The sequence below is a fragment of the Galendromus occidentalis genome, unplaced genomic scaffold (genome assembly GCF_000255335.2).
Source record: "Galendromus occidentalis unplaced genomic scaffold, Mocc_1.1 scf7180000076694, whole genome shotgun sequence".
Taxonomy (NCBI): Eukaryota; Metazoa; Arthropoda; class Arachnida; order Mesostigmata; family Phytoseiidae; genus Galendromus; species Galendromus occidentalis.
In genome coordinates, this window is record NW_003804683.1 from 110,037 (window position 1) to 123,703 (window position 13,667).

A 13,667-nucleotide genomic window follows, 5' to 3' on the forward strand; every position below is an offset into this window, starting at 1 on the left:
TGCATCGGACGCGGCATGTTTTATGACTGCACGGGTATCATGAAGGCCGGTGGCGCAAGACTTCTGAATCATGGGAATTTCAGCTACTCTGGATGTTCATTGATCGGAGCAAAGCCTCGGCGAAACAGCTCCCGGTGCTGAATGAGAGAGGTCGCTGAAGCCCGGCGGGTGGGTTCCCTGTCATAGACTTTTTGTGACTCCTAACGCGAGTCCGCAAGGATCTTGTACAGTTGGTACTTTTTTGGAAGGTATCGCTCGCGTGGGACACGCTTGGAGAATCATTATCAGACGAGGCTTGGATTTAGAGAATCGATTTCCATGCTCTGGTCTGCCTGCAATTCACGTAATTTGATCTAATCGATTAGCGATTCGAATCAGTTCGGGGACGAGAAATCTAAGACTGAGTGAACCTTAGGGAACTAAAGGAAGTAAATCATGATCAGAAGCTGTGGAATGAACAGCTGATGTAGGAGTGTTGTACTGGAGAGTGTTCAATTGAACCAGGGTGATTTTATTAAGTACTGACTTCGGTGGTTGATGCCGGCTGCTCTATGCAGTTGGAAAGCTTGTCGTTCGATTTCAAAACTTCCATCGGTCTATCGTCGTCTCGTTCGTGAACAACGATCGAGCACACCAGATTCCTCTGAAAATTCGATAAGATATTTAGATCTCTGCATGGCTCTCCATTCGAGAGGGGGGGTGTTCATCCTCCTCGCGCAGTGCGGCTCCGCGCAATCAACGATCCACCATATCTGTGTTTACCGGCCCTTAAGCCGATCAGATCTCTCTGTTGGCTGAACTGGGCTGAGACTGCTCGGCATCGAAGTCTGACGGTCGAATCTCAGTGCGCGTTCGCCGATCCCGAGTGGCGTGGACAGCCCAGGTGTCCAAACATTGTTGGAGGCGCTTGATATGAGCAGGATTGAATTCAGACACAAGAGTATGAGGGAACCGCGCACTGAACTCACTTTAACTTGGAATGTTACGTTGAATATGTGGCCATCTTTTATCTGGAATGGATATTGATCCGCTCAGAGAAATACGAACTGTTCAGCGGACGAGCCTCCCTGTTTCCGGTCGCCAAGCACTTCTATGAGCGCGGAAGGGTCGAATACATTGGAACTACACAAATCCGGAGAACGTTCCGTGGAGGAAGCCGACTCCATCGCCGTTTTCATGGAATTCCCGAATAAGCCTTCGGAATGAATTCCTGCCTGTGCGGGACCCTCGCGGAAATGTATCGCAAGTGCTTCGGATTCGAAATTGTGGACCTCATAATTCTTGTGCGTTTTTGGAGGCTTTCCGATGAGGTGTCGGCTTCTGCTCTGTCTCTGAGCGCTCAGAGGAGGAATAAATAAAATCATACTTGGAATCATCGTTGTGTTGAAAAAAGTTTCCAGCAGTACCTGAAGAGCGATGTTCGACAGATGGACCTCATCTGCTGCCGTCAAGGTGAGATCTCTCCGCAATTCCATTTCGGCGTATTCAGTCTGATTTTTAAACTCCGCGAATTTCCCGCCTTCGTTGGAATGAATTTCACCTGTGCCACTCACGACTTCGGCAACTATCGACACCGACAACAAAACGTAACGAATCACGAAGCCACCCATGTCCGATTCCAGAAGCTCAATTTCGAGAATGCTGTTCCGTTTCGCGGAACGTTTCCCACGGAGAGTGGGTCTGTGTGTCGCGCTTCTGTGAGAGTCCGTGTCTGGGTGTGTCACGAGCGAACCGCACGCGAATCCGGAATATATTCCATCGTCCCGATCGGATCAGTCAGGGTCGCTCGCGATGAAAGAAGCGTCATTTTTCCATATAGGGAAAGGGTTGATTTGCCCTTTCGCGATGCCGAAATCTCCAGGGTGAGGCCGAATTTCGGAGCATTACTCAATGATGACCCGAAGTCCTGGAAACTTATTAGCGATTGCGGCCAGGGCTCCGGACCATCGGCGTAGCCCCCGCGAATTTGGGTCTACATACAATGGTCCCCAGAGCGGAGACTTTCGGCAAGTGTCGAAACTTCGAATGCCATTGCATGTCAATGAAACTCAAGCGCTCTCGCCTCTCTATTGAGCGTCTCGGGGAAGTCGCCTTCATCGCGAAGTCACGGGCTCGGGGAATATCCTAGAAGAATATTCACGAATGGCATTCCGGTGGAGGGGTAGAGCGAGGGTCGACTACAATGGAGAGCAGAGTCAGAATCGTAACAAAAGACCTGAGAACCTCCATGCGGAGAGCAAAGTACACAGCGCCGCGTGTTATTTTGTTGTGGGTCGGTGTATTCGACACGCGAATTCTGCAACCGAGAAGAGACGCGGAACGGAGGCTCGTCGCCGAGATCCCTCGCCCTCCTTCGAAAAGAATAGCGATGTCAGCTCGGGCTCCGAGCGAGTCGAATGCCGCGCCGAACGCATACCTATACGCTCCTGTATGTGGATACGTTTCGGACACGAGTTCGGATACAGAAATACATCTCCGAGTGCGGATGAATCCACTGCATTGAGATCTTCTCACACATCTCACACGCCCCTAATGGAGCTCAAATCTCGGGAAAACGTCTATGCTGAACGAAGACCGGAAATTTCGAAATTTTCAACTTGAGCAGAGATGCACGATCCGTTATTCACGTCGGTGGACAGCTCTCCCCAATCTCCGCTCAGAGTTTCTAGGAAGTCATCGGTATGAATGTATCTATACGTCCAACCAACCAATCCGTCACCTCTCGATTTTGTTCTCGGACAGCGTCCATATCGGAAGCAAAATCAGAGCAGAACTCTTGCATCATATTCTCTACGACGGAATGAAGTAATGGAGCCCCTGCATAGATTACAAAATTATGTCGATCGCTGCTCGAAACGTCATCTAGCCATCCATCAAACGTTCAAGGGAATCTCGGAGCTGGAGCGTTGTAGCAATCGAGCGATTGTTGATGCTTGCATAGAGAGGAATCTATTCTGTTTGAGTTCGGCGATCCTTTTTTCTAAGCTCAGTTTTGACAGTTTCGCGGACTAAAGAGCCCCTCGCTCCACCGAAATCAAACACGAGCTCACGGCTTGGCGAGACCACCCGAGCTGGGTTTTCACAGGGGTGTCCTAAGCACTCACTTCGCTTGGCCTTAGCCAGCGCATGTATTGTACGTTGAAGTGACGAAGCGTTCGGCGCGACGAAGTTGAGGTTTTCTGATCGAGAATGTTCCCCGCGGGAGCCCGAATTCTGAGGACCTAGCTGTCATTTATCGTCCCCGGCGGAGTCCGAATAAGACAATATTCATAACCGTATACGGACCCAGAATTCAATCCGCGGCTCCTCTCCGCAACCTGCTTTGCAATCGGAGGAATAGTGGTCGGTGGCGTGGTCTGAATGAGACGCTGTGGGGCGCAAGCCTTCCTCGAAGAACGCTCGAGTGAACAGCTTCCAATGACGCGAAAAGAGCATCGGACAACGGCTAAACTGGAGCGAGAAAAACGATCTCTAATCTTCAGCGACGCGTCTGAATTCTGAGGGCAAACAATAGGGAAGCACAAAAGACGAGAAAAAGGATCCTCGAGCGGGCAAAAAGAGAGTCGGACCGAATATTTCGACGCTCTCAGAGATGCGCTCGAGCTCGCTTGGTAAAATCTTTGAATCGAGTTCAGCAGAAGCGACACAAAACAAGCGGGGAGTATGCTGTTCTGACAGGCATACAATACGGGTGATATGACATATTCCAGGGTCTTGGAATGAGGGTCCAATACAGTTCCTCGAAGACTGAGAGATCCTCGAAGATCGTACGATTGAATCCGGTCGCTGAGCAGCTCAGAAATTCAGAGACGATTCGGACGAGAGTCGTCGGCATGTCCTAGAATTTCCCCCATTCGCCGTACGATGGGGCAAGGGTTTGAAACTGAATTTCGCTTGAGGCCTACATCGAGGATAGGCTCTTTACCCCGATATAGCGCTAAAGCCGACCGAGCAGATCATCTCATCATATACGATTGAGGAACTCGATTCCGTAAAGGGCCATCTTCCGCTAGAGCGCCGTCGCTTCTTCGAGTGAGTTTCCCGAAGTGAAGTTCATGAATGGAAACGCTTGCTTGAAGGTCCACACGTGTGGACCTGGAGAGCTTCTCGTCTTTCGTTTTCGTGAAACTTGACAAAGGAGAGGATAAGCGGAATCAGGTGCAGAAACCATGCACACAAATAGCCCTCAATCGACCTGGAGCGGATACCCGCTCCAAATCATCATTCTGAGGGGTTGGCCTAAGAGAGTTTCCAACTGGCTCCCCGATATGGGGAGGGAATTATGACATTGCCCGTCGATCGCGATCACCGATCATTGCGCTTGCCGAGCTGGGTCGGCCTCGCGAAGAAAACTCCGAGAACGAAACGGGAACGACACACTCGGATATCAGTCCCGAATGGTGAGCCTTGGCAGCTGAACAAATTTCGAAAACCTAGGGAGAATCGCCTCTTTCTTTTCAGTCTTTCCCTTCGTGCGTAGCTTGTTTGCGGACCGAGCGATTCTCGAAGACTTCCCGCACGACTCGTAAAGTGGGGCCATGACGCTGTCTACCTCGAGCTGTAAGGACTACATTAGTCGATCACAGCCCACGACTTGGTCGAGATTCATTGATGTGCGTTCCGTCAGTGAGCCGATGTAGCCAGCCACGAGCATCGGAACTGCGAGTCACTTCGATCCTGAGTCTTATTGCTCGAATTCTTCCGCAGGGTTGGACTTATAAGGCGCGGGGCCCCTCTCTTTTTCGGTTTTCTCCTTCGTCTTCTTCTGTCAGCGCGTTAACAAGCACCTTTAGATAGTTCTTGTGTTCGACGGCATCAGAAAGAATTTGGAGCCATGACCGCAGCAAAGCAAATCGATTCGTTCTCCGGATCAGTGGGGAATATCATCAATTGGGCTCGCCTACCGTAGTCGAAAGTCAATCGCTCTCTAAAGGAATTAACTCGAATTCCTACCAATCCACTAGGATCTAATAGATGAATGTTCAGCCATCCCGGCTAGGCGGGATGGAGCGCAGAAGGATAAACTCGGGAGAAAAAAATCAGAGGACAGCAGACTCGTCAGGAAGTACAATGTCACGGTAATCTTGCCGGCGCTTGGTTTGAGAATTCACTCTTCTCTTTATTATTTTCGGACGTTGGCCATCCCATGGAGCTTTTTCGGGGACTCCATGTCGAGATCAAAGATCCCATCACCGAGATGATCGAGCAGAGTAGATATTGCTGCCACCACCTTCGCCGATCTCTCTCTCTCTCTATCATTTTGTCTATAATCTATAACTATCCCTATCTTCAGTTCTTTGCTCCGCCGTCAGCGTAGCATCCCCATACATCGTTGTCTCTTGGAGCAAATTTCTAGCAAGTCATAGAAATATACAAAGGAAGAAAAGTTTATCCACAGACTATCCCGAAGATTTCAACAGATATTAGTCTTCCAGCTCTGCACCCATCTCACCGCCACCACTACCAACAACAACAATCGAGAAAATGACCTTGGATCAATCCTTTAACTGTCCACTCTCCAAGGCTATCCTGCTCCACCCTCCGCTTTCCCCGTGATCCGGAAGACTTGACGCTGTGCTGCTGCCTCGCCGGACCGGTTGCGTCTCGACGGACTCTATCCGCTCTCCGCGCCGGTGTCCTAGCTTCGAGGCGGACTCTGGCGTCGGAGACGGACGAGCTTCATTCTCCTAGGAGGAGACTCTCAGGAGGTAACTTCGGACTAACGCTTCTCAGTTGCAACATTGATTTCTGAGGACGGCCCGAGGGATTTGGGACTTTGTTTTTGAACACCACTCTCCGAACAAGGCCGGCTCATCAATTTTTTGTTCTTGGATTTCCACCAGTCGCCGCATCAAATCGTAATTGATTTCGTCGCTGATCTGGAAACAAAGGACATGGAGTTCGATCATCACGGTAAACCAAACGGAGAACATGGATGAATCGTTGTCGACAAGAATTCCTCCGAAATCGGATATCAGGCTATCATGTTCATGGAGAGAAGAACCGTTCAGAGACGAATCTTTGAACAAACTGAAGCAACGTCGGCTGACGCCCGCAGATATATTCGGCTCACCTTCGAGTCCTTCTTGTAGCCGGGATGATTGTTCACGAAGTTTCGGATCCAGGTGGCGGTCGTGAGGAATTCACCTTTTGCCCTCTTCGAAATCAGGTTCAAGTAATGACTGATCGTGCACTGAGTATCGACGTCCACCTCCATTGACTTGAGATACTTTTTTATCAGCGGTATCAATCCTGGGAAGCGCTCGGACCCATTGAAAACTTCATTGCATTCCATCTTGACGATTTTTGGTTCTTGATAACCGTTTTCCTTGGGCGTGTCTTCCCTGTGAATTCCGTTGAGTCCGAAACCTTCCAAAACAACGTCTTGTCGAAACCAGAATCGCTCCTGCCTTACCGCGTCGCGTTTCTGAGCCGTTTCCATATTTTCGTCTGTGGATTAAGGAGTGGAAAAGAAAGTGAGAAAATTTCAGAAACGATAGAGAAGTCGCAAGTCTGCTTCGACTCCATAGCGTCACTCACCGAGTTTGGAGATCGGGATGAGGAAATCCAGGCCGTAGGATAAAATCACGCGACTCAGTAGAACAATGAAAACTGTGAAAGCCGCGTTTTCGAATTCGGTAGTCTGAATTTCCATGGGTCGGAATTCGACCCGCCAGCCGATTGAGCTATTCGGTGGCGGGGGTTTGAACCGCATGTTGTGCCAGTTGGTGCTCTGAAGGTTCTCGAAATGGTCGCTGTCTTCTTCGTCGTTCAGATCGATTTTTTCGCTGAATATCACCAGCGGGTCTCGGATGAGAAGATGAGATACATGCTGGGGGGGGGGGGAAGAAAGGGAAATTTCAAAACTCAATCAAAAGTCTTCGGAAATATGGGGTTGTTGGAAACCGATGCCCTGTATCCTTGAGCATTCTCAATTATATGAACAATCCCAAGTTAGTCAGAGCGATCTCCCCGAAAGCTCCTCTCCTAAGTATGTATCCACATCAGCACGAGAGAGACACATGGGTCCATTACCTGGGCCATCAGGTGATCGACGCCGTGGCTCCGCAGCTTATCGTAGTATTTTTTGTCGTATACGACCTCGATATCGTTGAAACTTCCTCCTTTCTCCGAGATGTAGCAATCGATTGTTCCGTACCGTGACTTTTTTATTCGTCCTTTCTCTTCGTCGCGACGACAGTCCACGGAATCGCCTGGACCGAAATGGAATTCGTAAACGGCTGATGAATGGCTTGCGATCAAGTCTTGAGTCCTAGCCGATGGCGCATAAATTTTTTCCGTCTGCACGATGTCTCGCGAACATCCCCCTTTTCCGGTCCGAGGCCCGTCGAATGGAGCTCGTCCACACTCTCGTACTCATCTTGAGCAGCACTTCTAGAATAGTTGCTTTCAGGAGAAATGGAACTGTCCACGTGAGAGCCGTAAAAAATATTTAGACCACCGCAGAGTAATCAGGAACGTCCTCTTTGAACGAGCAGGAGCTCTCGATAAGTACCCAGCTAACTTTAGTTTGCAATTACGTGGATCGTAAAAGAGGCTCTATTCTAAATCTAGGATATTGGAAAAGATTGACTCGAGTGTCGATTTGTGACCCTCGCAGGACTAGGACGCAATTGGAAGATGTTTTCGCAGCCAATAATGATAAGCTGTGAGCAGAGCCAATCCTCTGGGGGATGGAGTCTCATCCTCCTCGGAGCCGGAGCAGCGATCAACTTTCGATGAATTATTTTTTTCCGAGACGGGGTCTGATAATCTCTTCGGAACTCACCGATGACATTCCAGCGACAATCCCTCTCGGTCAGGTACCCCCGGAAAATGGGCGACGCGGCGCTCAGAGCCATCACAACAGGACAAATTGGTGCCAACTGATCGTAAAGTCTCCGTGCTTCCATGATGTTGCAAGCTTGGAACGTGACTTGCAAGCAGCAGTTTCCCATTCCTGTAACGGTAATGGCGCTCCATCTTAGACTAAGATATCTTGCGATCGGGAATCGGCAAAGCTCCGAAGCCCCGACGATCTGCACCGAATCTGATCCCACTTACCAAAACCCATGCAGTCCATGTACACGTGATCAGGCTTGATTGCCTGTGCGGCATCCGGATCACCTTGGTCGTCCTCGATGAAAGGTGTCGGCGTGTTGACGTCTTTCAGAATAGGAACGTGAATCGCGACTTTCTTACCACGACGCTCGAGTACACTGCGGGCCAGCTGGTTGAATCGTGGATGACCGGGGAAAACAACTTCGTCCGGGAAGTAGAGCGACTTCAGGAACGAAGTTCGCCAATTAGCCTCGTGGGGAGGATCGGAGAAGAGTTCACAACCAAGCCGAGGGTAAGTTGTCAGACACACGAGATGCTCGTTCTCCTCGAGCAACTTTTGAGCGTATCGCCGTCGGGCTCGCATGTTCTCCTCGACGATGTTCAAATATGAGATCAAGCTCCCATAGGGTTGTCCCGGAGTCCCTTCGATCATGTACGCAGCGAATTCAGGACGCCACAAACTTCTGGCTTTGGCGGGATTCTTGTGCTCTTCTTCCTGGAGAATCGGCAGAAGTATGTCCGCCCGCAAACTCAATCTGCAAAAAGGAGTCATAGTTTATTTAAATTCGAACGAGTCTAAAGAAGAGTCACCCGAGTCCTACGATCCGAACTCCCGCGCTCATTTAGTGGAATAAGGAACTCTGACGCTAGGCACCGCCGGTGTTCCATCGCGAAACACGGAACGTGTGAGCCTTAATATTCGGATATCTTGGCGGACGATCGACTGCGGTGCACTTCGCTGAGTCATCGTCATCGATACTCGAAATCTCGTGAAAATCCTCTACGATTCGAGCTCTTCCGGGAATGACATCAGAGACAATCCATTCCCCTCAAATCATTCGGAGGGAGCATGACTCTCATCGATAAAGAATGGACGAAATCGTCACCTCTATCGCGTAGATGACAGGGGCGGCTGCTCTGACAAACATCGGCAGCTTATCTGTGGCGAGAGCGACCCGAACTCCAGAGCGGAGATACTCCTTTCCAGTCTAGTCCAAATCACCCATCTGTTCCAAGGCCCGACTTTGGGTGCCAGTCGGTGGGAAGCAGCAAATACGCCCTCGGTGTCGGATCGGAGATGCGATGAGTGACAAACGAAGAAGAATTCGGAGCTCGGTCTTGCAAAAAATACACGAGCCATATGACTCGACTTCGGTAATGTTGAGTTGCCTGGCAGGCAATCGGATGATCTTATCACAGAAATTTTCGGTTGGTGAATCCAGACCCAGCAGAACGGGTTCTGCATGCTCCAACGGGACTCCGTTTCCGAGTTTTCAAAACGATCCACGCAAGCCGCAACAAGCGCTTTTAACTCCATTCTACTTTAGCAATCGACTTCCGCCGGCCGCGATGGGTTGTCGTCATTGAATATCATCGATCGTCCTCAACTTCGACCATTGAGCTTGTTTGAAGCCGCGCACCGATAGCTCCACTTTCGGATTTCATAACGACAAGCGAGATAGCGGAGTTAGAGCTTTCCCTGCTGTACCTCCGCTTCCTTATCCGTTCATTCGCTCGATTGTCTGTGTACCGTTGTGATCCGCCCGTGGAGCGTACGATCTACCTTCCTTTTCCAAGACGACCACCTCAAAGCGAGAGCTCAGCGATAAATCAAATGCCGAGAGAGGAGAACAACATCACTTGGAAGCTTCCGAATGAGATATTGCGAAGGTGTTGGATATCACTCTCTTAGGACGGAAATGAAAGAAAACAATCGCCTTCTCCACGGGGACTGCCCGGGCGTTGCAACGGTCGCGAGAAGAATCGTGGAATCGTAGTCTCAATTCGCGGTAAGAAACCTGCGGAGTCCTTCCCGCGCGCGATGGTCGCTGCACGGTCGTGGGAAGGAGTTGCACCTGCGTGAGCAAGAATCGACGCCATGTGAAGAATCGTAGCTATCAGATGTCTCCGTTTCTCCCCTAACCCTTGGAGACTCTCCGAGCTCGAACAAGTCCCGGATTACTGTCGTTCCCGCTCCTGGAGAGGAAAAACTTTCGTCACGATGATCCGCGAACAGCGCGTGCGGATAAGCGACGGAGTCGACTCATTCAGTCGCCACGTGCTCTGCCCAGGGAAAACCTGATGCGGTTGATAGCGTTCGCTGTCGAGGGACAATGCTTCTCGATACTTTTTGAGACTAGAACGATTCTAATCGCATGCAAATGAGTGGATCATTGAGAGGGATCCACGTGGTGAATTGGAGCGAGGAATCGTTCTCAAGGTCGTTGTCGACAAGGCCGTGCTCTCCGTCTCATCGATTTCCGAATGTCTCTAGAATTGCTCGCTCACAGCCCTTCTTCCTATTTCTGCTCGCATGAACGCCGGATATGCAGCCGAGTTGCCCAGAATTCATACGGAGCTCCAATATGTGGAAAAAGGGCGATGGAAGCCTCGAAGAACGAGTCCGATTTCAAGAATTTCGGTTTAAGATCATTCCTCATGGAATTCGATTCCGCAGCTTCTTCGACCTAGTCAAGCCCTCTGATTACAAAACTCAAAACCGGAAAACTGTGTTCGGAGAGAAATAAATTTCTCATACGATTGAGGTACACATGAGCTTCGTAGGTTCTTGCTCGAGCTTGACTATACACGATCAATGGTTTCGAATGTGGACGGGACGTTGACTGGGAAAGTCGTGAACTCGAGAATGACAGTGAATGATTCGATAGACGTGAGCATTCAGGTGGGAAATCAATCACTAAAATCACAAGCTGCTCGATGAGCAGAACATCATCGGGTCAAGCACTCTGGTGTATTTCCAGGGAATCCGCTATTTGAGAATGTACGGCACCGAAAACTGCTCCGATCGACGCCTTCAGCGGTTCTCAAACCCAAACGTCCCCGGAGCGGACCCTATTCTCATCAGGACTCCCCGATGTGGAAACTATCAAGTACGGATCCTCTGAGTTGAGGATTCTAGAGATCCGGTACGCGTAAAGACCTCTCGGTGCAAAATCCGCTTCAGTGGTGGCAATAGTTATCGACCATCGAAAATTGGGAATTCTGTGTTGGGATCAAGTCCTTTCTGCGCTTTGAAAAGGAGTCAAGGGGTGATACTCACTTTGCAGAGCGTCGTTCGTGGTCAAACTTGATGAGTATGTATTCGATTTCATCCCCGAACTTCAAGCAGTCATTCTGGCGATCCTTGACTTTGTTGTATATGTTTATGAATTGGATGACGGCATGGTGACGTACGTGTTCACAATACTTTTGGACCTCGGTCCACGTGAGTGGTGTTCCCTCCGAGAGAAGGCCCATCGCAAATTCCGCCGCTGTTCCAACGAAGTGACAGCGGTGCCTGAAAACGAATCCATGGTGATCAGCCGTCGGATTAGCTCCGGTGAAATACTCGGTATCTCCCATCTCTGTCGGATGTCGCCGAACACAGCCAGTTATCCGACTCACGGCCGGTCCCATAATTTTCCCGATTCTCCGGAAGGGTTTTTTGACGTCGAGTTTTCGCTCAGTTCCGCATCGAGACCGCAGCTTCTGATCGAGAGCCGCGATAGCGAAGGCCGTGCCCAAGCCTGTCTCAGAAACGGACGATCATTCCCGTTGAGAGAATCGCAGAGGCTTCGAGGGAGGACATCGCGCTTCGATGCGAGAGGTTTCGAATGGCACTGCGCTCTGTCAGACCGGTTTGTCAAGCGACCACATGCTCAAAACTGAGAGCCCTAATCAGTCAGAGCACCCTACCTGTGTCAATGGACGGAAAAACGTGCAGCCGCTATAGAGAGTCGCGCGCGCTCCGAAAGCACGAATTGGCGGACGGACGGAGTGAAGAATACACCAACCGGCTATAGAACGTTTGTGTTATGGACCACAGACGACGGGCAGACTCACAATCAAAACATTTTCTATGAGGCTGCCGACTTACTTACGACTCTCTACTTGCTCTCAGCGCGACCAACGAGAGAAAGGGTATGGCCTAGTGTTTTCCAACGTTCGCTCGAGGGCGCCACGATAGCCTAACTTGACAGGCCTGGAGTGGTGAGCTTGGCGGCAGAGCTTCGTCTCGCACTTCCTCGATCGTGCGTCGGACGGCAGGGAGGAAGTTTGCGTCAGCGGTCATCATGACTCGGTTGCTCGACCATAGCTTCCTGGAAGTTCACGCGGGCCAGTGTGTCAAGACCACATCCGGTCGGAAACTTCTGTAAAGGTCACAAAAGACAGAACGGCCTCGTTAGGATTCGTTCAGCTCCAAGCTGCCGTCCGGTGGGGCAATGGGGATTCAAAAGTCCGAGCAAACTTCGAGAGAGCTTCGAACGAAACGAAGAGAAAAGGGTTTAGCTCTATGGGCGTCACGTGAGTCGAGACGACACTGGACAGAGCCTGGCAAGCCCGGCTGATGCAGGGCATCGACAAGTCGAATAAGACCTCTCAAGTGGGCGTTCCGTTCTCTGATTCAGCCGACGTTTTGGCACAGATTCGGAGTAGCGTTAATTCCTTTTTCGAGAGTGATCGTTCAGGATTGTGTCCGCTACTTTCTCATTCTCCTCGATCGTCTGATCTGGACATGCGTCTCAAAACTCCCCAAGCGGACGGGCGATTTTCCGGAAGGATCCTCGATTCACCATGCTCGAGTGAGCATCGGGAACGGAGACAGCGAGACTGAGGAATCGAAAGCAAAGGAACAAAAATAAGAATCATCGTACCGAGACGGTAGAGGATGGTGACGGCTCAACGCTCCGCCCACCTCCGATAGCTATGATTTGAGGGATAAGATAGAAATTTCTATACACCAAGTAAGAATGCGGGTCTCGGGGTGATTAGGCCGCAGGTTATATCGCCTCCGCTTCTTCGTCCAACCGCTTATCCGTGATAGCTGACTCGCCATGATGTCATGGCCAGAGTATAGTATCTACTATCTACCATTTCTCCTCTAATCGGTACCAGCACTCCCTCACTCTCCGCGAAAAAGCGCCCTCTCAAGGGTTCTTGTGCGAGACTCAGCGGTCGCAGAAGCGCAATCTCATGCTCGAGGAAGGGTGCCAGCGAGAATCCGAGTTGAGACTGAAGTTTACCGTCCCCTTCCAATGGAGCTCCTATCGACTAAACTCAAATAAGCGCGACTGACGGATCGAGCGATCATTCCTTTAGTAACATTTGAAAAGCAAGAGCTGGTGGAGCTAATTTCGAGAGACTTGGCTCTAAAATCGCCGGGCCCCGCGGCTGGTGACCTTGGAAGACTCTCGACAGCCACCAAACGCATCGGTCGGAGATTAGCGGAAATCCGAAACCACGTCTCGATGCGGACTCTGACCCAACTAGAAACGATACCCGCGGATTTTCACGGCGTGCTCACTCCTCTGTTTCATCAGTTTTCAAAAACGCACTCTAATGTTGAGCTACGCTACCGATCGTCTTCTCTGTTCGAGGATGAGCATGGCGACTTTCGAGCTCGCAGAGTTCTCGCTCATAAACAAGCGGAACGCGTTCGTCGCTTTTCGTTCGTTGAGCTGGAACGGGTGACTGACCAGAGATTAGGAGATCGGGTTTCCAACATGCATGTTTCCGGTTTCTCCGTCGATCCGATATTATTTAGAGGCTCACGGACGTGTTTCCAGCGTCGGTATACGTTCAGTCCCCTATCTAGAGTCAGATGG

General features: G+C 50.5%; 2 protein-coding genes across 2 annotated transcripts; both read right to left on the reverse strand.

The window, feature by feature from the left end:
• Positions 1 to 284: 284 nt before the first annotated feature.
• Positions 285 to 1,610, reverse strand: LOC114828003 (uncharacterized). Its single transcript, XM_029110526.1, has 4 exons — positions 1,407 to 1,610; positions 969 to 1,010; positions 527 to 643; positions 285 to 332 (listed from the first exon to the last, which is right to left on the reverse strand). Exons 1-4 carry the CDS (start codon positions 1,608 to 1,610, stop codon positions 285 to 287), a joined length of 411 nt encoding a protein of 136 aa, XP_028966359.1.
• Positions 1,611 to 5,109: 3,499 nt separating this feature from the next.
• On the reverse strand, positions 5,110 to 11,911 carry Gclc (glutamate--cysteine ligase). The gene is made up of 8 exons (XM_003739984.2): positions 11,758 to 11,911; positions 11,123 to 11,359; positions 8,065 to 8,597; positions 7,790 to 7,960; positions 7,036 to 7,214; positions 6,541 to 6,832; positions 6,074 to 6,450; positions 5,110 to 5,879 (listed from the first exon to the last, which is right to left on the reverse strand). Exons 2-8 carry the CDS (start codon positions 11,317 to 11,319, stop codon positions 5,730 to 5,732), a joined length of 1,899 nt encoding a protein of 632 aa, XP_003740032.1. The 5' UTR covers positions 11,320 to 11,359; positions 11,758 to 11,911; the 3' UTR covers positions 5,110 to 5,729.
• Positions 11,912 to 13,667: the final 1,756 nt, after the last annotated feature.